The 25,413-nt window shown below is 39.8% G+C and overlaps 1 protein-coding gene across 1 annotated transcript in view; it reads right to left on the reverse strand.

The window, feature by feature from the left end:
* The window catches only part of LOC134290974 (neuroligin-1-like), a 170,491-nt gene extending 145,488 nt beyond the window's left edge, over positions 1 to 25,003 (reverse strand). The window contains exons 1-3 of the mRNA XM_062858213.1: positions 24,292 to 25,003; positions 22,975 to 23,459; positions 22,777 to 22,899 (exon numbers count right to left, since the gene is read on the reverse strand). Coding sequence (XP_062714197.1) covers positions 22,777 to 22,899; positions 22,975 to 23,265 — 414 coding nt within the window. The 5' untranslated portion in view covers positions 23,266 to 23,459; positions 24,292 to 25,003. The remainder of the gene's footprint in view (positions 1 to 22,776; positions 22,900 to 22,974; positions 23,460 to 24,291) is intronic.
* Positions 25,004 to 25,413: the final 410 nt, after the last annotated feature.

Raw genomic sequence — 25,413 nt, forward strand, 5'->3', positions numbered from 1 at the left:
TTCCAGAAACCTTTAAAAGAAATTCAACCATACAATAGCTAAAAATTAAATCAGGAGTTCCTTAAAACATTGTACAAAACATAATTTGGGAGTCCATCCAAAGATTCCTACGATAATTCGATACGATAATTATTGCAGACATGGATTCCGTAGATGCTATCGACTGTTTCGAAATTCACAGGGGTTTTTCAGACTTCAGTCTGTTAAGCGATTGAAACGAAAATTCCTTCCTACGCCCGACGTTTAGAAAATTGAACCAACAGACGAAATATGTTCTAAATCCTTGAAAAAGATGGCATAGCCCATTAAAACGCCGGGCGTAGGAAAGAAATTTTCGTTTCAATTGCTGAACAGATTGAAAGCCGAAAAACCCCCTGTGACATGTTTTTTTTATATTTTCCAGTAATTTGATAAGAATGCTTTCCTGGGATTTCCTAAGAAATTCCTTAAGGGATTGCTTCCGGGATTCCTCATGGGAGTTCTTCAAGAATTCCTCCAGGGATACACCCGGGAATTTCTGTGTTTCTTTCAGAAACAAATCCAGGGATTATTTTAAAAACTCCTCCAAGGATTCCCCCATGAACACTTTTTAGAATCCCTTCAGAAGTTCCTCTTGGAATTCTTTCAGGAACTCCGCCAGGAATTCATCTTGTACTTTCTCCAGGGATTGTTTTAGGGACTCCCTTAGAGCCTCAAGGAATTGCTTCTAGGATTCCTGTTCATATTTGATGAGGAACTCCTGCAGGGATTGTTTCAGGATCCCTTGGGGATCCCTCAAGGAGTTTCTCTACGAACTCTTCTTAGAATCTGCAATTTCTTCAGAATTTTTTCCTGGGAATCCTCCAGAAATTTCTCAAGGGATTCCTCCGCGGATTTCTTCAGAGATTCCACCAGAAATTAATCCAGGGATTCCTCTGGGAGTTGCTGCACAGATTCCCCTAAAAATTCATTAAGGGATTCCTTCAGAAATTCCGCCAGGAATTCTTCTAGAGATTCTTCCAGGAGTATTTCAAGAGATTCCTCCATTGATTCATAATAAACATTCCTCTAGGATATCCTCCAGCGATTCCTCTAAGAATTTCTGCAGGGCTGAACTCGGGAATTCCTTCTGTGATTGTTCATGGCAAAACCTTTTTTTAAATTCCCTCAAATTCTCCCAGAAACTCTACCTAGGATTCTTTCAAGAATTCCTCTTTGTATGCTTTAGGAAACTCCTCCAGGAAGTTAATTCGATACTTCTTCCAGAAACTATTCAGGAATTCTCTTGGAATTCCTCTTGAACTTGCGAATTCCTTGAGAGATTCATCCACGAATTTCTTCAGGAATTCCAGGATTTTTTTCCCACGGTTTCCTCTGGGAATTCCTGTAGGAATTGCTCTAAAAATTCTCCCAGGAATTTATCTAGAGATTCCTCCAGAAATTCCACCAGAGATTCCTCTGGAGATTCCTTTATGCATTCCTACAAGATTTTCTTCAGAGATTTTTCCAAGAAATGCTCCAGAGTTTCATTAATGTATTCCTTCAGGACTTCCTCCGGGCAATCCTCCAGAGATTCCTCCAGTAATTGCTTCCGAGATTCTTTCAATAATTCTACTAGGAATTCCTACAGAAATTTTTACAGAAATTCTTCAAGGGATCCCTCCAACATTTTTTTTTCCTGAGACTCCTACAAAAATTCCTCCGAAGATTTCTTCAGGGAATCCTCCAAGAATTCCACCAGTTATTCCTCCAGGAATTGCTTCAGGGACTCCTCCAGATATTCCTCCAGGAATTCCCCAGGAATTCTTCCAGGAGTTTCTCCTGGAATTCCTTCAGAAATTCACACAGGCATTTCTCCACGAATTTCTCCAAGGGGCCCCTCGAAGAATCCCTCAAGAAATTACTCCAGGAATTTCACCAGGAATTAATCAAGGAATTCCATCATAAATTATGTCAGCAATCCATCGAGGAATTTCTCCAGGAACTCCTCCATGGTTTCCTTCAGAAATACTTCCAGAATTTTCTCTAGGAATACCTTCTGTTTTTTTCGGGAATTCTGGAAAGATTCCTCCAGGAATTCCACTTAAAATTCCTCCAGGAACTTCTTTAGGAATTTTTCCACGAATCACGAATTTCTCCAAGGATGTTCCCGGAGATTCCTTCAGAAATTTCTTCTAGGATTTGTCCAGACATTCCTCCGAGAATTTCTCAAGGTTTTTTTTTCAGAAATTTCTCCCAGAGTTCCTCTCGAGATTCCCTAAGGGACTGTTTATAATCTGGACATCCTTCAGAAATAATGTCAGCAATTTCTCCAGGATTTTTCCCAGAAAATCTTCTGGGCATTTTTCAGAATTTTTTGCAGAAAATTCTTCAGGAATATTTCAGGGATTCCTGTAGGAATTCCTCCACGATTTTTAAAAGGGATTTTCCAAGGGATTCTTACAGGAAATCCCTCGAAGATTGCTCCAGTAAATCCTTCGGAGATTCCTTCAGGAAGTCCACCAGACATTCGCCTAAGGATCCTTCCAGAAAATTCTTCAGGGATTCCATAAAATTCTGGAGGAATACCTCCAGGAATTTTTCAGCGATTTCTCCAGGAATAACCCCAGGAATTTATTCAGAAATTCCTCCCGAAATTTCTCAACATCCTTTAGAAATTATATCGGCAATTCTTTTAGGGATTTCTCCAAGCATTTCTCCAGGAGTTTTTCCTGAGATTAAATCGTGAATTGCTTCAGCATTTTCTCAAAGATTTTTTTTAATAGAAAAATAACAGAAATAGAAATCTTACAGAATTTCTGTGAAGGTTTTTCATCCAGTATTTTTTTTTCAAGCATTCTCTAGGGAATTCGCTAGGAATTCCATCATGAATTTCTCCGGCAATTCTAACATGGATTCCCCCAGGCATTCCTCCAGGATCTTATCCAGGAATTTCCTCAGGAATTCCGTCAGGAATTTCTCCAGGAATTGGTACTGGTTATTCTTCAGAAATAATGTCATCAGTTAGGGATTCCTTCAGGCATTTCTCCAGGATTTTCTGCCGAGATTCAAACAGGAATTGCTGCAGGGATTGCTCCAGAGATTTCTCCACGAATTTCTCCAGGGATTCCTCTAGGAAACCTTCGACGATTCCTCCAGGAAATCCTCCAGCAATTCCGCCAAGGATTCCTCTAGAAAATTGTGTAAGGTTTTCTTCAGAAATTCTTCCAGGAAAATCTCCAAGAATACCTTCAAGATTTATTTAGGGTTTCCTCCAGTTATTTCTACACGATTTCTCCACAAATTTCTTCAAGGATTCCCCCAGGGACTCTTCCAGGAATTTCTTCGAGTATTCCTCCAAGAACTTCTCCAGAAATTCCGCAAGAAATTTCTCCAGGAATTTCTCAATGGTTATCTTGTCAGAAATAGAAAAAATAACAAGAATATAAATCTGCCAGAATTGCTTTGGAGCTTCCGCTAGGAATTCATCCAGTAATTCTTTCAAGAATATTTCTAGAGATTACCCCAGCAATTCGCAAAGGAATACCTCTAGGAGTTCCGCCAGGCATTTCTCCAGGATTTTATCCAGAAGTTTCTCCAGGAATTCAAGAAGGAAATACCCCAGGAATGTATTCAGGAATTTCTCCAGGAATTTCTCCAAGACTTGCTCGTGGACATCCTTCAGAAATTATGTCAGCAATTTCTCCAGGAAGTCCTCTAGGCATTTTTTCAAAGATTCTTCCAGAAAATTCTCCTGGAATACCTTCAGGAATTTTTCAGGGATTCCTCCAGGCATTCCTCCCGGAATTCGTCCAGAAATTCCTCCAGGAATTCCTAGAGGGATTTCTCCATGAATTTCACCAGGGACATTCCCAGAGATTCCTTCAGGGAATTTCCCAGAAATTCCTCTAAGGGCTTTTCCAGGAAATCCTCCTAGAATTTCTAAAGGTATTTTTTTCCGAAATTTCTGCAGTAACTCCTCTCAGAATTCCTCTGGAGATATCTCCAACAATTCCTCCAGGAATTCTTCCATGTATATTTCCAGAAATTCATCCAAGAAATTTTTCCAGGAATTTCTGTTGGGTCTCATCCAAGAATTCCTCTAGGAATTTGCTCAGAAGTTTCTCCAGGCATTCCTTCAGGATTCTCTCTTTTCCCAGGGATTTCTTCAGAGGTTTCTCCAAGAGTTTCTTCATAGATTCCTCCAGATATTTCTCTAAAATTTCCTCAAGAGATTTCTTCTGAGTTTTTTTTTTTCTAGGGATTCCTCCCAGAATTTTTCCAAGAATTTCTCCAGAATTTCCAAAAAGGAATCCTCCAGAAATTTATCTAGGATTTCCTCATGACAACGCTTCAGAAATTTCTCTAGGTATTCCTTCCATAATTTATCCAGGAATCCCACCAGGTATAATTTCAGAAATTTTTCCAGAGATTCCTCCGGGAACTCCTCCAGGGATTCAACAGGGCTTCCTCCAGGCATTTCTGCAGGAATTGCTCCAGGGATTCATCCAGGTGTTTCTTCAGGGATTTATCCAGGAAGTCTTCCAGAGTTTGCTTCAGGAACTCCTTAAGTGATATCTTCAGAAATTCCTCTCGGGTTCTCTTAAACAATTCATTCAGGAGTTCCTTCGTTCCAGAATCTTTCAATCATCTTTTCAGGGATGTATCCCAGAACTTCTCCAGGATTACCGATGATTTTTTTAAATTATGCCAAGAATTTTACGAGGAATTCCTCCAGCGAATAGTATTGGAAGATGATTTGAAAAAGATGCATGCAGGCACTAGCGTGCGCAGGGTTCTTGCTTAGGGGGGGCACTATAATAATGGTGCAATACATGTATGATCATGGTGCAAAATAGAATAATGGTGTTACACGCAATATGAATTCACAATTAGGGGTTTCAACATGGTGTGGTGCCAACATCACCAAGTACTTCATATTGGGATTCTAGAGAAGGCTTCGGATGGTAATGATTTCAAGGCAATACGAAACTTAAACATGAAGTCATTATCTCGACTCTTATAAAATTTTATAAACGTATCAAATACAATGGAGAATATCTGGAAAATTATCAATTATAGGAAAAAAAATATTGTCGTTGTGAAAGAATTTTGATCCTAGATTGTCTAGGATGATGCTGGGAGAATGTCAGAACTCCTAGATAGAACATTTTGATCGGAATCCTTATTGCAATTTACAGAGATTCCTCCAGGATTTCTCCAAAGATTCGTGCATGAGTTCCTCCAGGAATTCCCTCAAAAAATCTTCCAATAATTCCTTCAGAAATTCCTCCAGAAAGTCTCATATATTTCTCCAGAAATTCCTCAAATAATTCCTCCGGGAATTCCTCCAGTAAATACTCCAGGAATTCCGCCAGAAATTTCTTCTAGGAAAAATCCACTAGAAATGTCTGCCCCCAATATTTCCTCCAGTGATTCCTCTAGGAGTTGCCCCACTAAAACCCCCAGAAAATCCTAAAGGATTTTTTGAAGAATATCTTCCTGGAATTCCTTGAGAAATTCCTCCAGGAGTTCCTTCAGAAAATTATCCAGGAAATTCTCAACGAATTTCTTCAGGAATTCCTTCATGAATTCATCCATGAATCATTTCAAAAAATCCTTCTAAAATTTCTCAACAAATTCCTCTAGAAATTTCTCAAAAAATAACGCCAGAAATTCCTACAGGAATTCCTAGAAAAAATCCTCCAAGAATTCCTCATGAAATTCCTCCAGGGATTTCTCCAGAAAATCCTCTAGGAATTTCAGCCAGAATTTCTTCAAAGAATCCTAAAAGAATGTCTCCCGGAACTCTTCCAAAAATTTCGCGAGGAATCTCTACAGGAAATCCTCCACAGATCCCTCCAGTAGTTTCTCCAGGATTTTTCCAGGATTTTTTTCAGGAATTCTTTCAGGCATTCAATAATAAATTTCTTCTGAAATTCCTCCAGATATTCCTTTAGAAATTCCTCGAGGGGTTCCTTCAGACATTTCTTTAGAAATTCGTCCAATATGCAACCAGTGATTTCTTTCAGGAATCCCTCCACGGATTCTTGCAGAAAATCCTAAAGGAATTTCTTCCAAAACTCTTCTAGGAATACCTCCAAGCAACCCTATAGGAATTTCTTTAGGATTTTTTCCAAAAATTTCTTAAGGAATTTCTCCAGGGATTCATTACTGAATTTCTTCAGAAATTCCTCAGAAACTTCTTCCAGAAATTCCTCCAGGAATTCCTTCAGAAATTCCTCGAGGAGTTCTTTCAGACATTTCTCCAAGAAGCCTAATATATTTCTCCAGAAATTCTTCAAATAAAACCCCCAGGAATTCCTCCAGTAAATACTCCTAAAATTCCTCCAGAGATCCCTCCTGACATTTTTCTAGGAAAACTCCTGAATGTCTGTCTGTCAGAATTCCCCCAATATTTCCTCCACGGATGCCTCCATAACATGCTAAAGGAATTTCTCAGGGAATTCTTCCAGGTATTTCTCAAGAAATTTCTCCAAGGATTTTTCCATGGAGTCCTTTAGGGAATTCTCAAACAATTTCATCAGAAATTCCTTCATGGATTTCTTCAGAAATTCCACAAAAAAACCTCCAGAAATTCTACCAGGAATTCTTTCAGAAATTTGTCGAGGAAGAACTCCTGAAATTCCTCCAGCAGTTCCTCCAGGCATTCCTCCAGAAAATCCTCTAGGAATTTCTGCCTGAGTTCCCCAAGAATGTCTCCCTGAACCCTTCCAAGAATTCCTTGAGGAATTTCGCAAGGAAGTTGTCCAGGAAATCCTCCACGGATTCCTTCAGGAATTTCTTCAGGATTTTTTCCAGCAATTTATCCAGCAATTCCTGAATTTCCCCAAATAATTCCTCCAGTAAATCCTCCAGAAATTTCTCCTGAATTACCTCCAGGAATTCCTCCAGAGATTCCTCATGAAATTTCTTCTAGAAAAAATCCATTAGGAATGTCTGCCAGAATTTCTTCAATATTTCCTCGCGGGATCCTTCAAGGAATTGCTCTACAAATTCCTCCAGAAAATCCTAAAGGAATTTCTCCCGGAACTCTTCCAGGAATTCCTCCTGGAATTTCTCCAGCAATTCTTCCATGGATTCCTCCAGGACATTCTACAGGAAATTCTCAAGGACTTCTTCAGGGATTCATTCCTTCAAAGATTTATTCATGAATTTCTTTAAAAATTCATCCAGAAATATCTCCAGGAATTACTCCAGAAAATCCTCTAGGAATTTCTGTCAGAATTCCTCCAGAGAATCTTAAAGGAATGTTTCCCGGAACCCTTCCAAGAATTCTTTCAGGGATACCTCCATGGATTCCTCCAGGATTTTTTTCAGGAATTCCTTCAGAAATTCCTCCCTCCATGGATTCCACCAGAAATTTCTCAAGGCATTCATCCAGGGATTTTTCCAGGAAATCCTTCACGGAATCCTCCACATAACCCTAAATCAATTTCTCCTAGAACTCTTCTAGGAATTCCTCCAGGGATACTTCCATGGAATCCTCATGAAATACCTCCAGGGATTGCTGCCGGAATTCCTACAGAAATTTCTCTCAGAATTTCTGCCAGAATTCCTCCAATATTGTCTCCAGGGATTCTTCCAGAAATTCCTCGATTATTTCCTCCAGAAAATCCTAAAATATTTTTTCCGGATCTTTTCCGGGAATTTCTCTAGGAATTCCTCCAGAGATTTCTTCATGGATCCCTCCGAAATTTCTTCGGGAATTCATCCATGAGTTTCTTCAGAAATTTCTCAAAAAAAATCCTTTATTAATTCCTCGAGGACATTCCTCCAGGAAGCTTTAAATATTTGTCCAGAAATTCCTTGAAGAAGTCATCCTGGAATTTCTCTAGTTATTCCTCTAAGAATTCATAAATGAATTCCTCCAAAAAAAATCTGGAGGAATTTATCCAGAAATACCTCCCGGAATGCACACATACCTCAAAGAATTCTTTCGGGAATTCCTCCAGAAATTCCTCCATTCAATTTCTTCAGTAATTCCATCTTGAATTTCTACAGGGATTCCTCCAGGAATTTCTGCAAGGATACCTTAAGGAAGTCCTGCTCGGATTTCTCCAGAAAATCCTGAAGAAATTTGTCCCGGAACTCTTCCTGGAATTCCTCGTGAATTTTTTCCAGGGATTTCTACAGAATTTTTTTCAGGATTTTTTTTTTCTAGAATTTTTCCAGGAATCTCCTGGAACAACTATAAAAATTTCTCCAGTTTTTGCTCCAGAAAATTCTCTAAAAAAATCTTCATGGATACCCCCAAGAATTCCTCTAGGTATTCCTCCAAGAGTCCATCCACGGATTTCTCCAGAAAAAAAAACTTCTCCCGAAACTGTTCCAGAAATTTTTCAAAGAATTCCTTCAGGAAATCCTCCAGATTTTTTTCCAGGAATTACTTCATTTTTTCAGGAATTTCTTCAGGAAACCCTTTAAAGATTCTTCCAGAATTATTTCTAGGAATTCTCCAGGGATTCATCCTTGAATTCCTTCACAGATTCGTTCAGGAATCCCTCCTAAGATTACAGCAGGGATTTTCCCGGATTTTTCCCGGATCTTTTCTGGGAATTTCTCTAGGAATTCCATTGGGGATTTCTGCATGGATTCCTCCAGGAATTTCGTCGGGAATTCATCCAGGAGTCCATCCATGAGTTTCTTCAGAAATTACTCAAAAAAAAAACCTTCACAAAATCCTCGAGGAGTTCCTCTAGACATTCCTCCGGGAAGCCTTAAATATTTTTCCAGAAATTTCTTAAAGAATTTATCCAGGAATTTCTCTAGTTATTTCACCAAAAAATTCTTCAGGAATTTATCCAGAAATACCTCCCGGAATTCAAACATGGATTCCTCCAGGAAATTACCCAGAGATTCCTCAAGAAAATCATCCAGGAATTTCTCCCGGAATGTTTCGCAAAAAATTCCTCAAAAAATTCTTGCGGAAATTCCTCCAGGAACTCCTGCATTATTCCTGCAAAAATTCCTTCGTTAATTCCATCTTGAATACTTTCGGGAATTTCTACAGAGATTCCTCTTCCAGGAATTCCTCGAGAAATTTCTCCAGGGTTTTCTACAGACATTTTTTCAGGTTTTTTGTCTGGAATTTTTTAAGGAATCTCTCCTGAAATTTCTCCTGGGACAACTATAAAAATTTCTCTATTAATTACTCCAGAAAATCATCTTAAAAATTCTTCATGGATTCCTCCAAGAATTCCTCTAGGTATTCCTACAAGAATTTATCCACGGTTTTCTCCAGAAAAAAACTTCTCCTGGAACTGTTCCAGGAATTACTCGAAAAATTTCATCAGGTATTCCCCCATAGATTTCGCCAGGAATTTCTCCAGAAATTCCTCCAGGGATTCATCAATGATTTTTTTAGATATTCCTCAAAAATCCCTCTTTTGCTCGAGGAGTTCCTTTAACCATTCCTTCAGGAAGCCACAAATATTTTTCCAGAAATTTTTCAAAGAATTCCTTAAGGAAATCCTCCAGAAATTCTTCCAGGAATACCTACATTTTTTTAGGAATTTCTCCAGAAAAAACCTCTAGGGATTCTTCCAGAAGTTTCTCTAATAATTCTCCGGGGATTCATCATTGAATTGCTTTACGGATTCCTTTAGGAATTCCTCCTAGGATTACAGCAGGGATTTCTCTAGGAATTTTTCCAAAGCATTCTCTAGGATTTTCTCTATGAATGTCTCCAGGGATTCCTCCAAGTATTCCTCTGAAAATCCTCCAGAAATTCTTCCAATTATTCTTAAAAGCATGCCTCCAGAAATTCCTCCAAGATTTTTTTCGCGGATTCTTCCAAAAATTCCGTCAGAAATGACTCCACTGATTCCTCCAGAAATTGCTCCACAAATTCCTCCAGAGATTTTTCTAGTTATTTCTGCAAGGATTCGTCATTGAATTCCTCGAGTAATTCTTCCACAAATTCATGCAGGAATTTTTCCAAAAAATCCTTTAGGAATTCCTCCAGCAATTCATCCTGGAATTCCTCCATGAATTATTTCATGGATTCCTTCTGTTACCCCTCCAGTGTTTCATCCTGGATTCCTTCAGGAATTCCTCCAGGGATTACATCAAGGATTTCTCCAGGAATTTCTCATAGCTTCCTCCAGGAATTCTTCTAGAAACTCCTCCAAATGTACCTCCAGAAATTTCCTCAGGGATTCCTGCAGAAATTCCTCCGGACATTCTTCCAGAAGTTCCTCCAGGAATTCTTACAAGGAAACCTCCAGGCATTCGCCCAAGAATTCCTTCAGGAATGACTTCAGAGAATCCTCCAGAAATTCTTCCAAGAATTTCTCCAGGGTTTCTTCCAGGAATGCCTCCAGAGTTTTCTCCAGGGGTTCGTTAATGACCCCCTGCTGGAACTCTTCCAGAAATTTGTCCAGGAGTTTTTCAAAATATTTCTACACAAATTCCTTCATGAATTCTTTCACGAATTCCTCTACGGATTCCCCCTGGAAATTCTTCAAGGATTCCTTTAGAAATGCCTCCAGGGAATTCCTTCAATAATTTTTCCAGCAATTCCTTTAGTAGTTCCTCCTGCAAATTCTACAGGAATTTCTCTAGACTCCTCTTCCAGTTTTTGAGAGCTACGTTCAAGAATTCTTTCAAGCACTTCTTTAGTAATGCCTTCAGGGATTCCTCCAGAAAGTCCTTCAAGGATTCCTCCTGAAATTTCTCCAGGGTTTTCTTCTGGAATGCCTTCACGGATTACTACAGATATACGCCACGATTACGCATTGAAAGCTTTAGTAATGCATAAAATTTAACGATGGTGCATTATTTCGCAATTAGACACATATTTGATTCAAAGATGGTGCCTGGATGATTCTGTGAACATCATGGTGGTGCATGAAATGAATGATGTATGTATGGTGCATTAGCTATGATTATGTTATACTAGTCATGTTTCATATTAAGATGCACATGCAATTCGAGCAAAAGTGCAGGAAACTCAATGTGGCACAGAAATCAACATGTTCCAGGTACGTGGAATACTATTTTGTATGCGAAATGCCAAATGGTGCATCAAATTCAAATGTAAACCACATCATAATGGTGCATAAGATACCTAGATGGTATAATGAATGCCAAAATGGTGCATGAAAAGCTTTGAACAAGGCGAATGATGCTAGTGTGCTGCATTAGTTGTCGCCGTTATTCAAAGATATGTTGATAATCTTTGAATATGTTGATAATCTTTGCATGGTTAGGTGCACGAATTGCAAAAATGGTGCATAGAATACAAAATAAAAGTATTTTATGTGATGCTCACAACATAATGGTGCATCAGATGCCTAGATGATATAATAAACGCTGAAATGGTGCTTGGAAAGCTTTGATGGTGCATGAAATTTAACGATAGTGCATATCTGTATGATGCACTTGATTTCTAGTTGATTAAAAGATAGTGCATGAGATCAGCATAATGCGTGGATACCTGGTTCATTCTGTGGACGCTTTGAAGAAGGTACATGATGTTAGTGTGCTGTATTGGTTGTCACCGTTATTCAGCGACACTCGACATTGTGTTTGGCTAGGTGTACGAATTGCAAAAATGGTGCTTGGAATTCAATGTGGTGCCGAAGTCACCATGGTTCACGTACATGGATTACAGTTTTGGAATACGAAATGCCAGAATGGTGCATGTTATTCGAATATGGTGCTGACATCACTGATTAGTTAAAAGATGGTGCGTGAGATTAGCCTAAAATTGATTCTGAGAACATCATGGGTGTGCATGAGATACTAAGAAATTATATGTATCAAGGGTGCATTTGTTGCCACCATGATTCAGTGATTCTCAACATTGGGTGGTTAGATCCAAAATGCAAGAATTGCAAAAATGATGCATAGAATTTAATGTGGTGCGGAAGTCAACAAGGATCAGGTACATGGAATACAATTTGGTGTACGATATGGCAAAATGGAGCTTATGAAATTCAAATGTGAATTAACGCTTAGATGACGCGTGATATGGTGCTTAGATATTCATGTGATCATCATGGTGGTGCATGGAATGCAAAGGAGCTACATGATGTTTGTATGGTGCATTAGTTTTACCATGATTCAGTTATACTCAACAAATTCCATATGTAGGTGCACGAATTGCAAAAATGGTGCAGGAAACTCAATACGGCACAGAAATCAACATAGACCAGGAACAAGGAATGCTATTTTGTATGCGAAATGTCAACATAGTGCATCAAATTCACTTGTGAACCACATCATAATGGTGCATAAGATGCCTAGATGATATAGTGAATGCCAAAATGGTGGTTGGAAAGCTTTGAAGAAGGTGCATGATGCTAGATGATACATTAGTTGTCACCGTTTTTCAAAGCTTATCAATATGGTTAGGTGCACGAATTGCAAAAATGGTGCATAGCATACAAAAAAAATGTATTTTATGTCATGCTCACGGCATTACGGTGCTTTAGATGCCTAGATGATATGATAAACGCTGAAATGGTGCTTGAAGAGCTGTGATGGTGCATGAAGTTTCATGATGGTGCATATCAGATACTTAATTGATAAAAAGACATTTCATGCGATCATCATAATACGTGGATACCTAGATCATTCTGTGGACATCATGATGGTGTATTGAAAGCTTTGAAGAAGGTGCATGATGTTAGTGTGCTGTATTAGTCGTCACTGTTATTCAGTGATACTCGTTATTTTGTATGGCTAGGTGCACGAATTGCAAAAATGGTGCTTAGAATTCAATATGGTGCCGAAGTCATCATGGTTCACGTACATGGAATACAGTTTTGGAATACGAAATGCCAAAATGGTGCATGTTATTCGAATATGGTGCTGACATCACGGATTAGTTAGAAGATGGTGCGTGAGTTTAGCCTAGATGATTCAGAGAACATCATGGTTGTGCATGAGATACTAAGAAATTGTATGTGTCAATGGTGCACCATGGCTCAGTGATTCTCAACATTGCATGGTAAGATCCAAGGTGCAAGAATTGCAAAAATGGTGCATATATATTTTTTATAGAAGGGGGGGCAAGTGCCCCCCCTTGCCTCCCCCTGTGCACGCTAGTGCATGCAGGAATCAGGAAATTCTAAGATAGTCTTCAAAAGAATTCAGCTTTAATTTCTTATGAATGTTTTGTAGACATTAACAAAAAAGAAATCAGAGCAAAATAATGCATGAGTAAATTAAAATCCTTAATCTTCCAGAAATTGGTAACCGCTACCAGCACCACGTTGATTTATATAACAGCGTGACTGCTGAAGTGTTAAAAAATGCTTTTAGAGTACCTATTATATTTGATTTCATAGGTGCGTTCAGTTATCAACGCTTGTAGGTACAAATTTGCTAAGGGTGCTGGACACTGAACTTTTCAATCTTCAGTCTGAATCCTTCTTCCTCCTATGATGATCATAATGCCGAAGTGATTACGATAATTTTGGTTCGTCAAAATTCTACAAAATGTTAATGAATTTTGACGAAACTAATTTTAATAACAATGCTACGAATTTTCAATAACACATCCATCTTAAACTTTGCTCGCACCCGTCTGTGCGAGTACCAGCCAGCCCCTCTTATTGTCCAATGTGTGGGTAGCTTTCCTGGTTGGTTGACGGTACGTGAAATTGCCATCGATATGTCCCCAGAGAGCTTCAGTGTCATGAAAGAGCGAAGTAAGGTTAGTAATGCAGGTTGTGGCCGTATGCAAACTGGCTTGGCGAAATATTCGTGTTCTAATTTTCCGCATCGCATAAGGGCGCTGTGGAAGATATGAAATTGGGGGCTTTGGAGTATCCATTGTCACAATTACCTTACACGCAATGGAAATTTGAACTACTTTAACAATTTAACATATACATATATTTGACGTCAAAGTTGAAGCTAAACTGTTTTTACAAACTTTGAAAATTTAATGCTAGCAGAGTTTTCGGGTTGAACATTCCTTTTAACTAATTTTACGAAAAAAAATCAAAAAAAGTTTAATAAATCATGTTTGTACCAACCAAATAACTTGTCCGGTTCGCCCCCAGTTTCCCAAACGCATAAACCCACGAATTTCACTTTTTGAACTATGTGGGCTGCCCCTGCGTGGAGGTGTATTTAATCCAAGTCGTTTATTACACGAGAGCTCGCAGCTGATAGGGCCTAGATGGTGACAACGGTGCTGGCGGCGGCGGCGGTCCCTCGTTGCACCATGCGGGGATAAATTGGAAGGAATTTGTCAAGGGACTACATTCTGCCTCCATACACGTTGTCGGCAACGACGACGACGCCGACGACGCCGTGTGGGTTGTGTTTGTTCGGGTAGATTTGGGTCCACTTTTGAGTCTCTGATAGGACGCTCCATTCTCATTTGCCAGTGTACCAACTCGGATTGTGTGAAGTCTGGACAAAAAAAAGAGCGTTCTGCGGCCTTGGAAAGCACAACTTTCACTTCAGTTCACCTGGTTGGCTGGTATACGGGTGAAAATGGGCAAATTGAATCAACATTGCCCATGGGGAGTGGTGAACGAGTTTTTATGAACGACCCTAAACGAGTTTGCGTGAGTTAGTTTTGCATGTGTTTTCGCTATCTCCGGTGATAACTAATGAGCAGAAATTAAACAATAAAACTATCGTAATTTATTTTTACAACTCTCCTTTTGGGATTGCTAGGGTAAATTTAGTTTAACTACTATACATTCAGTCTTGAGCACCCATGGCGGTACAGAGGGTCGAATTAAAAGTTATCCATCCTGGGCGATTGCCCGGTAATGTCTTCACATGTGACTATGTAGAATTACTGTGTCCTTTACTTCTTTGTTAAAACTACACAACCATGAGCCTCTGCTGCGATGTCCTGCTGGGTTCCAATATAACGCTTGCCTGCAGATTTCTTTCCCGCCCCTGCGTAGAGTGCAGTCGACCCATCTCCACTTCCGCTTCCGAGTTTCTGTCGCTATCAGTTTTTAATGACATCGACGATGAAGCTCCTCGTTGGAAATCCAATTGTTAGGCCACCACAGGCATCTATTGATGAAGACCTTCTTCTTCTTCTTGAACCACAAACGTTCGCACTGGAACTTGGCCTGCCTCTTTTAACTTCGTGTTCTTAGAGCACTTCCACAGTTATTAATTGAAGAGCTTTCTTTGGCTGCCATTGCATGAACTTGTATATTGTGTGGCAAGTACAATGATACAACTATGCCCAGGAAGTCGAGAAAAGTTTCTAAGTCGGAACGGGAATCGAACCCGTCGTCTCCGCATTGGCGATCAATAGTCTTAACCGCTAGGCTAATTGGAGACCTGCAGCCGTTGAGTAGTCTCCACTGATACACACCAGGTTTCACTGACGTATAACAGCACAGATTTCACGTTCGAGTTGAAATTTCGGATTTTGGTGCGTCGACTAATTTGGTTATTTTTCCATACAAATGTTAACCTCGAAAAAGTAGCCTTCGCCTTCTTGATATTGGAAGCTTTCGACATTCTCCACTTCTTGCCAAGCTAGAAGTTTTGATCGTGAAGATTTGATCTTATTGACGTTGATGGTGAGACCTGCCGCCGAGGAACCTTCGGCAACATCGTCGAACTTATGTACTCTGCATATTACAGGGCCGTTAAGCTAATAGAGCAACGCCATATACCAGATCGAAGTCATTTAGCTACTCCTTGGAAATGCGCTGCCACATCAACCCACGATTTGGTTCACGGTCAATCGCGCCTACCAGGATGTCGTCGATTACGATGAGGAATACCTAGTAGCGATGATAGTTTACATCCTTGCCTCACTTCTGCAACGTTGGGGACGCATACAGATTTATCTGTATTATACAGATTTTTGAGCATCCGTACAGATTTCGTTTTATATGAAACACAGATTTTTGAGCTAGATAGGCAATTTTATTTTTGTATGGGATACAGATTTTTCAAAAAAATCATCTGGCATCCCTGCTCAGGAGCACCATTGCATCAGAAGGCTCCCCACAGGGGCCGAATCACAACGTTCGAGGCCATACCGTCCCGGTTGTTAAGTCGCGTTTTTTTTTGCAAAATAAACACCCAAAAGATTGGATGCGTCATAATATCCAATGTGCCTTCTTTCCTTGGACTTCGTGGCGTATCTGCATGTTTGGATTTTATGCCCCGAAAAAAATGTGTCATGAAGTTCTGGGACATTATGGTCTCGGACGTTATGATACTGCGACCTCCCCATATATTATCGTGGTCGAGACGTTCGAAAGCTTTTTCGTTATCAATGAACACCACGTAGAGGGACTTATGGAATTCATTGATTTGCTCCAGAATGATACGGAGCGTGACATTATGGTCCACACAGGATCGTCCGACACGGAATCCTGCTTGCTGCCGCCGGAGAGTTGCGTCAATCTTCTCCTGTATCCGGATGAGGATCAATTTGCAGAGGACTTTGAGAACGATTCACAGTAACATGACGCAACGCCAATTATCGCATACAGTCATGTCACCCTTCTTGGGTACCTTCACTAAGACACATTGCATGAAGTCGGCCGGAAATGTCGCGGTTTGCCATATGTTGCAGAATAATTGATGCAGTAGTTGTACGGATCCTACGGGATCAGCCTTGAGCATCTCAACTGATATGTGATCGACCCCTGGGGTCCTTTTTGATTTCATGATACGGATGGCTGTTTCTATCTCCTGCACTGATGGAGCTTCGGTGGTGATACGGGTAATACGTCGAACCCTTGGCGGACCATGCTGAGGTGATGGCGTGGCCGACACTTGAGAAAGGTTTCCAAAGTGCTCGAACCAGCGCCAGCGTTTCAACTGGTTAGCCAATCCGGTCAGTAACTGTCCATACGTGTCTTTCACGAACATCGTAGCATTCATCTTAGTCCCACTAAGGCGACGTGAAACATCGTAAAGGAGACGGATGTCGCCGGTGTATGCGACTTTCTCACCTTCGTCGGCTAGGGAGTCCGCCCACGCTTTTTTGTCCCGTCTACATGAGCGTTCCACTTCCTTCTCGAGAGCCGAATAGCGCTGATGGGCTACGGCTTTGTCTTCTCGTGTTTTCGCTCGCTCTATCGCGACTTTGGCATTATTTCGCTCCTCTATCTTTTTCCACATATCATCTGTGATCCACTGCTTTCTACGGGTGTGTAGCTCACCCAATCTATTCTTGTCGGTTCTTGAAGGCGCTTTAATGATCTTCTACGCTTCACCCTTTTGGAATATCGGCAGCACGTTTCTCTAGCTCCTCGACGAAAGACCTTTTCATCGCAGCGTCTTTCAGACGGCGTGTGTTGAACCGGCGCCCGATTTTCTCCTCCTGCCGCTGGATCCTAGCAATGCGCAGTCGGATCTCGCCGATTATTAGATGATGTTCGGCGCTACGTTTGTTCCGCACATCAAGAAGGCTCCGTCTCCATTTTCGGCTGATGCAGATGTGGTCGATTTGAATTTCCGGGAAACCATCACGGGAAACCCATGTTACGTTGTGCACTGGTCGATAAGGAAAGAGCGATCCCCCTATCACCATGTCATTGTTGCCACAAAACTCTACAAACAGCTCTCCGTTTTCGCTCATTTCTCCGAAACCATGGCGTCCCATGACGTGACGTCCAAGTTGTCGGAAACAACCTTCGCGTTGAAGTCGCCCATGAGGATCTTGATATTACCTTTCGAAATCTTGTCCACGACAACATTCAGTTGACTGTAAAAGTTCTCTTTGTCTTTCAATTCGGCAACTTCGGTTGGCGCTGAGCAGGAAACCAACTCAACTTGTAGGCCAGAGTATAACAGAATTTGACCCGAGGTCAATCTGTGTTCTCCAAAGTTCGGCCAACGGACTTCGCTCAGTCCTAGGATATCAAGCTTCATACGGCATGCCTCATTAGCTAGTTGTGCCAGTTTACCCTGCTGGGCTAGGGTTAATACATAGATTCCAAGTTCCAATTCTGGCCCGTTGTTTCGCGCTAAAACTCGTTGCTGTTGAATCAGTTCGTATTCTTTCATTTTCGGTTTCTGTAACGTTCATTTGGGTTTCGGAAACAGTAGGTTGTTGGCCTAAGGTCCCTTATCCAGCGTGGTGGCCCAAACAACCTGGAGACGCATGAGAAATCACGCTGTACATCGTATTAAGTACTATTTTAAGTCACTATCGCATACATGTACGACTGACTGACAATTTTCATCGCACATGATGTTATTTTTTGAATTTAATACGATGTATCAGGTAAATTCATGTAAGAATACAAATTAACTATTATAATGTATGAGCACATCGTAGTAGATAATATTTTGATGTTTTATTGCGATGAACTTTACTTATTCGCAAAAGCGTGCGAGCGAACTCGAAAACTGTCAAATGAATTTGCATAATTGCGTACTGCGATGATTATACGACTTCGCTTGGTACTTTCCTTGTTGTGTCAGTTTACCTCATATTGGTGTATGGATTAAATCGCATAAAAGTACAAATAAACTCGTTGAAGTGTGTATACAAACTCACATAACCTAGAAGCGTTTATGTTGACATAATACGATTTGATATGTGATAACAATCAAAGAGTTTCTGTTGGACTGTTGATGCAGTGCCAAAAAGCTACAAGAAAGTGAACAGCCATAATTATGGTTACAAAGTCATCATTATTTGTTTTGTTGGCCAGATAATTAACAATGGGAGGGGCTAGCCAGAGAGAGGCAGTGAAAACTGTGCAGGAAATGATGCTTCGTCGTTTTTAGCCTGTCAAACACGCACAGTGCAAGTGAAACTAGTGCATTCCAACAAACACTGAGGTGAGCTGGAATGTCATGATAACACTAGTTTACAAAATAAAACAAAAGTCGTGAACTTCTGTCAACGACCAAAATTTTTGAAGCATAATTTAGCGCTGATTTCGAAACCGTGCTTCAAAAAAATTAAAGTAGAACAGTTTTTGAGTTTTGGCTCAATATCGAGTTTTACAACTTTTTGAAATATGGAACTTACTAAAATTCAAATATCTTTCGTTTTGTTCAACCAATTTTAAATCTTTTTCCATAAATTAAAAGCTGAATATCATACCATTCGATCATCTGAATACAGGTTTTGCGTCAGATTGATGATATTCAAGATATTGGCGAGTTTTGGGGACGATCTCCTTAAATTTTAGCAAAATTTCCAAAAATATACGAAGAAATGTATTTTTTTCACTGAGAAAAAAAAAACAATTTAAAAATTCTTTCTCAACGTTTATTTGACATATCATATGTAGGCGAGTTACAGTAAAAAAATTAGCTCAATCGGAGCATTGGTTACGGAGACTGAGATGTTTCAAGTGAGCGACATTGTTTGAAAATAGAACAAAAATCGATTACAAATCATCAACCTTGTATGGAAAGTCGAAAAAATTTCTGCTCTACTGTAATTTTTTTCCTTCGCGTTTTCGAATTCATGGCATGATTCTACACCAAAAACGATCATCAACTTACCGAGTTCAAAAATGCTGTAAACTAGTGTAATTAATCAGCTTGTTTCATAAGAAGCGTTTGGTGTTGTATGTGATATGTGGGTCGACAGTCCAGAGGCCATTAGTTCAATATCGAGCTGTCAAAAATTGTTTTTTTTTAATTATTATTAATAAGTCGCATAAGATACTGAACTATGTCGCAATAGTGCACACGATACATCACATAAGATATTGCTTCAAGTCATGTACCGTTATCATTGTTCCGTCAATGCACGTATAGCGCCTCCACTTTTGTACGTATAAGGCACTTTTGCTGCATCTTATGCGATGTAACTTTAACGCCTAAAAGTACGTATAACATGAACATAAACTTCTTTATACGTGCACATTGGTTGTCGGGGGGGGACTGCCACCTTAGGCATAGCTTCCGGTGGAGGAGCATCTCATATTCAGCCGCTGAATGCCAGAACAGACGCTGTTTGAGCCGCACCTCCTTGGTGAACAGACGTTCGAGCCGTACCTCCTCAATCTAACTGAAGTCAGAAGCACAACAGTGCCCAGGCTGCACTACCAGCTAAACACACAACTCCTAAAAAGATTTTAGAAAAGGCATTTTCGTATGATAGCCAACTTTGAGCTGTTATACCTCCGGATTTAAGGACAAACGTCTTGAAATCCCGTTTAAACAGTGCATCAGAACTTCTGACGCACAAATCTCAAGAAGCAAGCTTCAAACAACAGTGAATTTCATTATGCTGTTCTTGCTCACTTGTAATAAGCTTAAAATAAGAAGATCAGGTGCGCTGGTTCTGTTTACGAAGAGATTTGTGCCCAAGTAGTAGGTCCCAAAGTCGGCCATTGTGGCGGCCATTTTGGGATTCTAACAAGTCCGTCCTTAATGAACTGAATGCAATACATTTTGAGCATTTATGCATTTATTTTTACATGAAAAAACCTCATTAGTTAAATCAAACTCAAAATTCTTAACACGGAAGAAAATTATAACGATTAGATTATTTTCTAATCTAATGCCAAAATATCCAAAATTTCAACATAGTTTCAAAATTCGATATAGTAAGTTTAGTCCATTTAAATTCCCTCTACTTGAATTGAATATAAATATATTTTAAAGGAAAGTAACAAAATAGCCGGCAAAAACATGATAAAAGCAATGAGATGCATATGTATGAAAAATAGACATTTTTTTCAAAAACCATAAAATTAATTAAATCGCTATAAGTTTTTGTTTAGTTTTTATTATTGTGTATTTTACATTATGCTAATTCTACACTATTGGATTTTTACCTTATAAATTACTTCAAGTTATGTCAAACGTTTTTCAAAGCTGATTACATTAGTCATGTTCAGGGATGCCATATATGCAGATTTATCTGTATTATACAGATTTTTGAACATCCGTACAGATTAAGTTTTAAATGAAATACAGATTTTTGAGCTAGACGGGCTATTTTATTTTTGTATGGGATACAGATTTTTGAGAATGGTGATACAGATTTTTCAAAAAATCATCTGGCATCCCTGGTCATGTTCATAATTTCATTGCACTCGGTTCATTTAACCCGGAGATATAACAGCTCAAAGTTGGCTACCGGATAATTATACCTTTTCTACAATCTTTCTGAGTTCATGTAGAACAGCCCGATCTTTTCCAAATTTGGACCACTTATGCACAACTATTTGACCAACTTATATTAGAAATTATTAAATATATGATGCACTTTTCCAAAAGTTTTAACTAGTTGAACATTTTTTGAAAAGTGAAAATTTTGCCTATCCCCTGTATGCTAGCTTTGGGGAACCGTAAAACTTTAACCCTTATGTGGCCGGCAGGGTACCCGGGTACCCAGCACCCATTTAAAATACACGGTGTAGAAAAAAGCAAAAAGTTTGCCGGCCACATAACGGTTAAGGATGGAAATATATCGTATCTTGCAACACCGTGTTTGGATTTAAAATACTCCTTGTAATTACTCATCTTTCAGGGAATTCCTAAGGACTTCTGTTGGGGCGGTTTTATAGTGAAACTGGCAACACTGCACAAATTGATAAGTAGTAGAAAAGAAGGCGATGAAGTGAGCAGTTTGGAAGTAGAATCCCTTTGCAGCAGCGGATTTATACACTTAAATGTAAGTTGTAAACAATGTAAATAGTAAGTAGTTTGTTAATTAATAAATATATATTTCAGCATTGAAGCTGCATAACCGAAATGCTGCTGTCAATAGGTGTTAGTCCATGCAAAGGTGATGCTCCCAACAACTTCTTTGAAGCAATTCTTGAAGAAATCATTAAGGGATTTTGGGAGGACAGTGAATAATTACTAATTTGAATAAAATTTCGAGAAATCGTTTTAGGAATTTCCTAGACAAATCTCTGGAAGTGTGTCATGAATAATTATCCAGTAGTTTTGCTGTAGGAATTTCCGAACAATATCGTGAATGAATACCCGATGTCATTTCTGGAGAAACTTATGTGAGAATTCCTGGTGGAATCCTCGAACAAATTCCTATTGCACTTTTTTATAGCATTCCTGGAAGAATAGGTGAAGGAAGAGAAGGAATGAGAATTCCCGGAAAATCTCTGGAAAAGATATTCGCAGAACCATCATGAGAATAGCCTTATAGAATCTCTGGAAGAATTTCACAATAAATCTTTTCCTGGAATAATCACTGGAGTTGTTCTAAGTGAAAACACTAGAGAAATTTCTGGAAGATTTCATGATGAAGCCAATGGGAGAATTCCTGACGAAATCGCTGGAGGAATTATTGGTGAAACTGTCGGGATAATTCCTAGATGAAACGCTTCGGAATATTCCTTTGCCATCATTTTTGAACGTTTTTTCTGACAAAACTCCTTGTATAGTCCATTATAGTCCACGCCATTTGGTATAATGACATTTGGCATAATGGCCATTTGGCATATCGAATATTATGCACATTCTTATCAAGAAGGCTGTTCTTTTTGTTATGCCAAACAGCATTATGCCAAATGACCATTATGCCAAATGGACATTATGCCAAATGGCATTATGCCAAACGGCGTTATGTCAAAATGGCATTATGCCAAATGAGGTAAAGCCGTTTTAATGAAACCTCTGAAAGACTTTTCTGGGAAAATTCTGGATTCATAGATGAATTTTAAAATAAATGTCTGATTAGAGAAGTCTCTCAAGGAAATATGAAGGAAACTCCTTCCACATGAATTCCTCCTGTAAGAATCTCTAGAGTAATGGCTGAAAGGTTGTTTTTTAGAAAACCTGGAGCAAAAAACATTTAGAAAATTTTCGGTTAATTTTATGGAGCAGTGTCCATAGCATTTTTGAAAAAAAAAGTCATGGAAAAATTCTCCTGGGTAGAAGTCATGGTACTGTACTTACCTGAGGACAAACTGGTCCAAATGTGTCGGCTAACTTGGTTCCCTTCCACGGAGGAAGCTTTTTCGGGGCCTCAAATCGAAGATTCCCAACTGGAGGAGCAGCGTATGGTACTGCCTTAAAGACCTGTTTGAATTAAACAAAAATTAAAGAAAAGCATTACTATTTGGAGTCCTGATAGCTTCCCCTCAGCGGTCTCACCTCCACCGGTTCCAGATACTTCGAGTGCAGCTCCAAAATCACACCCCGAATCGCCCCCGACTTGGTTTCCACTATCCGCGAACTGTACCGAGGTCCAGCACCGACCGGCGCCACCACCGCTAATCCAATCACAATCACAATCACCAACCAAAAGTGACAGCACTGGATGAATCCACCCCGTTCTAATCGCGTTGCCTCGTGCCTTGACGCTGACTGCTTCCGTTGGTTGGTCCGCCAGTGGTGGTCAGTCTGGTGGTCGTTAATAATTGTTGGCCCATTGTGGGCCCGCATTGTACACTGGTTGGAAGCGGTTGGGGAACATTACCGGTCCCCGACATGAGGATCGGCCATCACCTCACAGCTCCCCTGTGTCTTAATGGAAATTGTTGTTTTCGAGGCGGTTCGATCCGTTCACTTCTCACGTATTATATTTAAGTACAAATCCTGTTTTCTCGTTAGCGGTCGCCACTGAATGTATTTCTCTCCTAAAATGGCACGTGACCAAATTCACCGTACAGTAGCGAACAAAATAGGTTGGACAGTTTGGTTTGGTTATCCGTTAACGAATTCCATAATCTCTATGTTTTTGAACTATTCTTGCTTTAATTCATGGAAATTGAAAGGGTTAAGAACCTGTATGGTGGCTCCAGAGAGGATTGAACAGATGGTGGCTTCAGAGAGGAAGCTCGACTGGAAAATTACGCGATATCAAACAAAAAGACATGTAGACACGCAAATAGCGCATTGAATCGTAATATGTAAGAATATTCACGCAACACCAGACAATGGAGCCTCGTGGCCGAGCGGTTAGGGTCACCAAGCTTATAATCGCACCATGCTATGGGGTGAGGGTTCGATTCCCGCTTCGGGCGTTGAAACTTTTCGTGAGAATAGTTTCTTCCCCGTTTCCACTGGTGCATGCTCCGTTGTCCGTTGTCTCATGTTAAGTTTAATACAGTCTGTACAGCCGAAAGCTGAAGACGTTGTCCGTGTCTTTTTAACACCAGACAAGTAATAATAATACGTTTAATAAATTCTGAGGATCGTGAAGGGATAACTTGTGATTCGAACATCTATGAGACGCCAAGAAAATTATGAAAGGAGGCCATAACTATCCATCAAAGGAAATGTGGAGATTAAAGTGAAAAGATAATAAAAAAAATGATTAAAACAAAGCTCGTTAACCATCTTTTGAATGCTACTGTACCGATTCTAATAACAATGGCGAAAGCAATACCAATTTTTTCTACCGCGTTTTTTTTTGCCTCGCAAATATTCTACCCGGTTCAATTTCAAACCGTCGTTTGGGACACTAACCCGGAAAAACTCCCTCTTTGTTCACTCCACAGCCTATATATTTTTTTCGCAAATCACTTCCGCTGCTTGGTTGGTTCACTCTTCAATTCCTTGCTTGCCGGCCATCCACGAAGAGCTGTTTTGGCCGATGTTCTGCACCGGTTATTGCACACAGAGAAAGCATTCCAAAATGAACCCAATAGAATCGGTTGGGATCCGGTCATGGTTCAATTATTGCGCAAATCCGTTCCAAATTTTGAGTTTTAGCATCACCCCGATTGAGCACAGCTGCCCGAACAAAACACAAAAAACACACTTTTTTTCTCCCAGCTGCACAGTTATCCAGGTTAAAATAGTTTACCACTAGTTTTTACCTCTCCCGTCCTGCTGATTCACTTTACTCGCTATCCCCGACCGGTGGTCACTTTTTGTTCGAGATTTTCCCATCGATGTAAATTTCACAATGGCAGCGCATATTTAATAGGCCTCGTTGGTCGAAAATCTGCCCGGATTTCAGTGCCTGACACAGTCACAAAGTTCCCCGCGAACGACACACGCCAGTTTCGCCGCCAGCCCCCCGGAGATTCGGAAAATATGACTCTGGGTTGTGTTGTCACATGTGGTATTCGCACGGGGGCGCTTCATGAAGAGAGTTCAATTCCTGGTTGCAGGATGGAATAGGTTTGCTGGAATTGTTGCTTTTTTTCTCGCTGATCAGGAGAGCGGTTTATGAATGCCTGCAATTCGAATGATATAAAGGGAAAACTAGGTTAGTTAGTTTGAAAACTTCGATTGATTTTTATGGGTTAAACATGAGATGGTATGAGTTGTTATAAGGAATTACAGATAAAAACCGCATGTTTTGTTTTAAATGAACGTTTCATAAAACTTTTTAAGTTTTTATGTACCGTCGTTGAAGGTGAGAATGGGTAAAAAATGCATACTTCAACCACAGATAACAGATGTTTATGCTAGTACAAATTTTTCGCAGAATCCTGTGTAAATGTTCAAAACGATATACGTTGGCTCACTACCGCCATCTACTCAACTTATTGCGACATTACATCGAACTTGAATGCAAGAATAGTTCAAAGTTCCAGTTTCATTCAAGATCGAATACAATCTTGAGTGTAAAATTGCCTA

This window comes from Aedes albopictus, chromosome 3 (genome assembly GCF_035046485.1).
Source record: "Aedes albopictus strain Foshan chromosome 3, AalbF5, whole genome shotgun sequence".
NCBI classification, from domain to species: domain Eukaryota; kingdom Metazoa; phylum Arthropoda; class Insecta; order Diptera; family Culicidae; genus Aedes; species Aedes albopictus.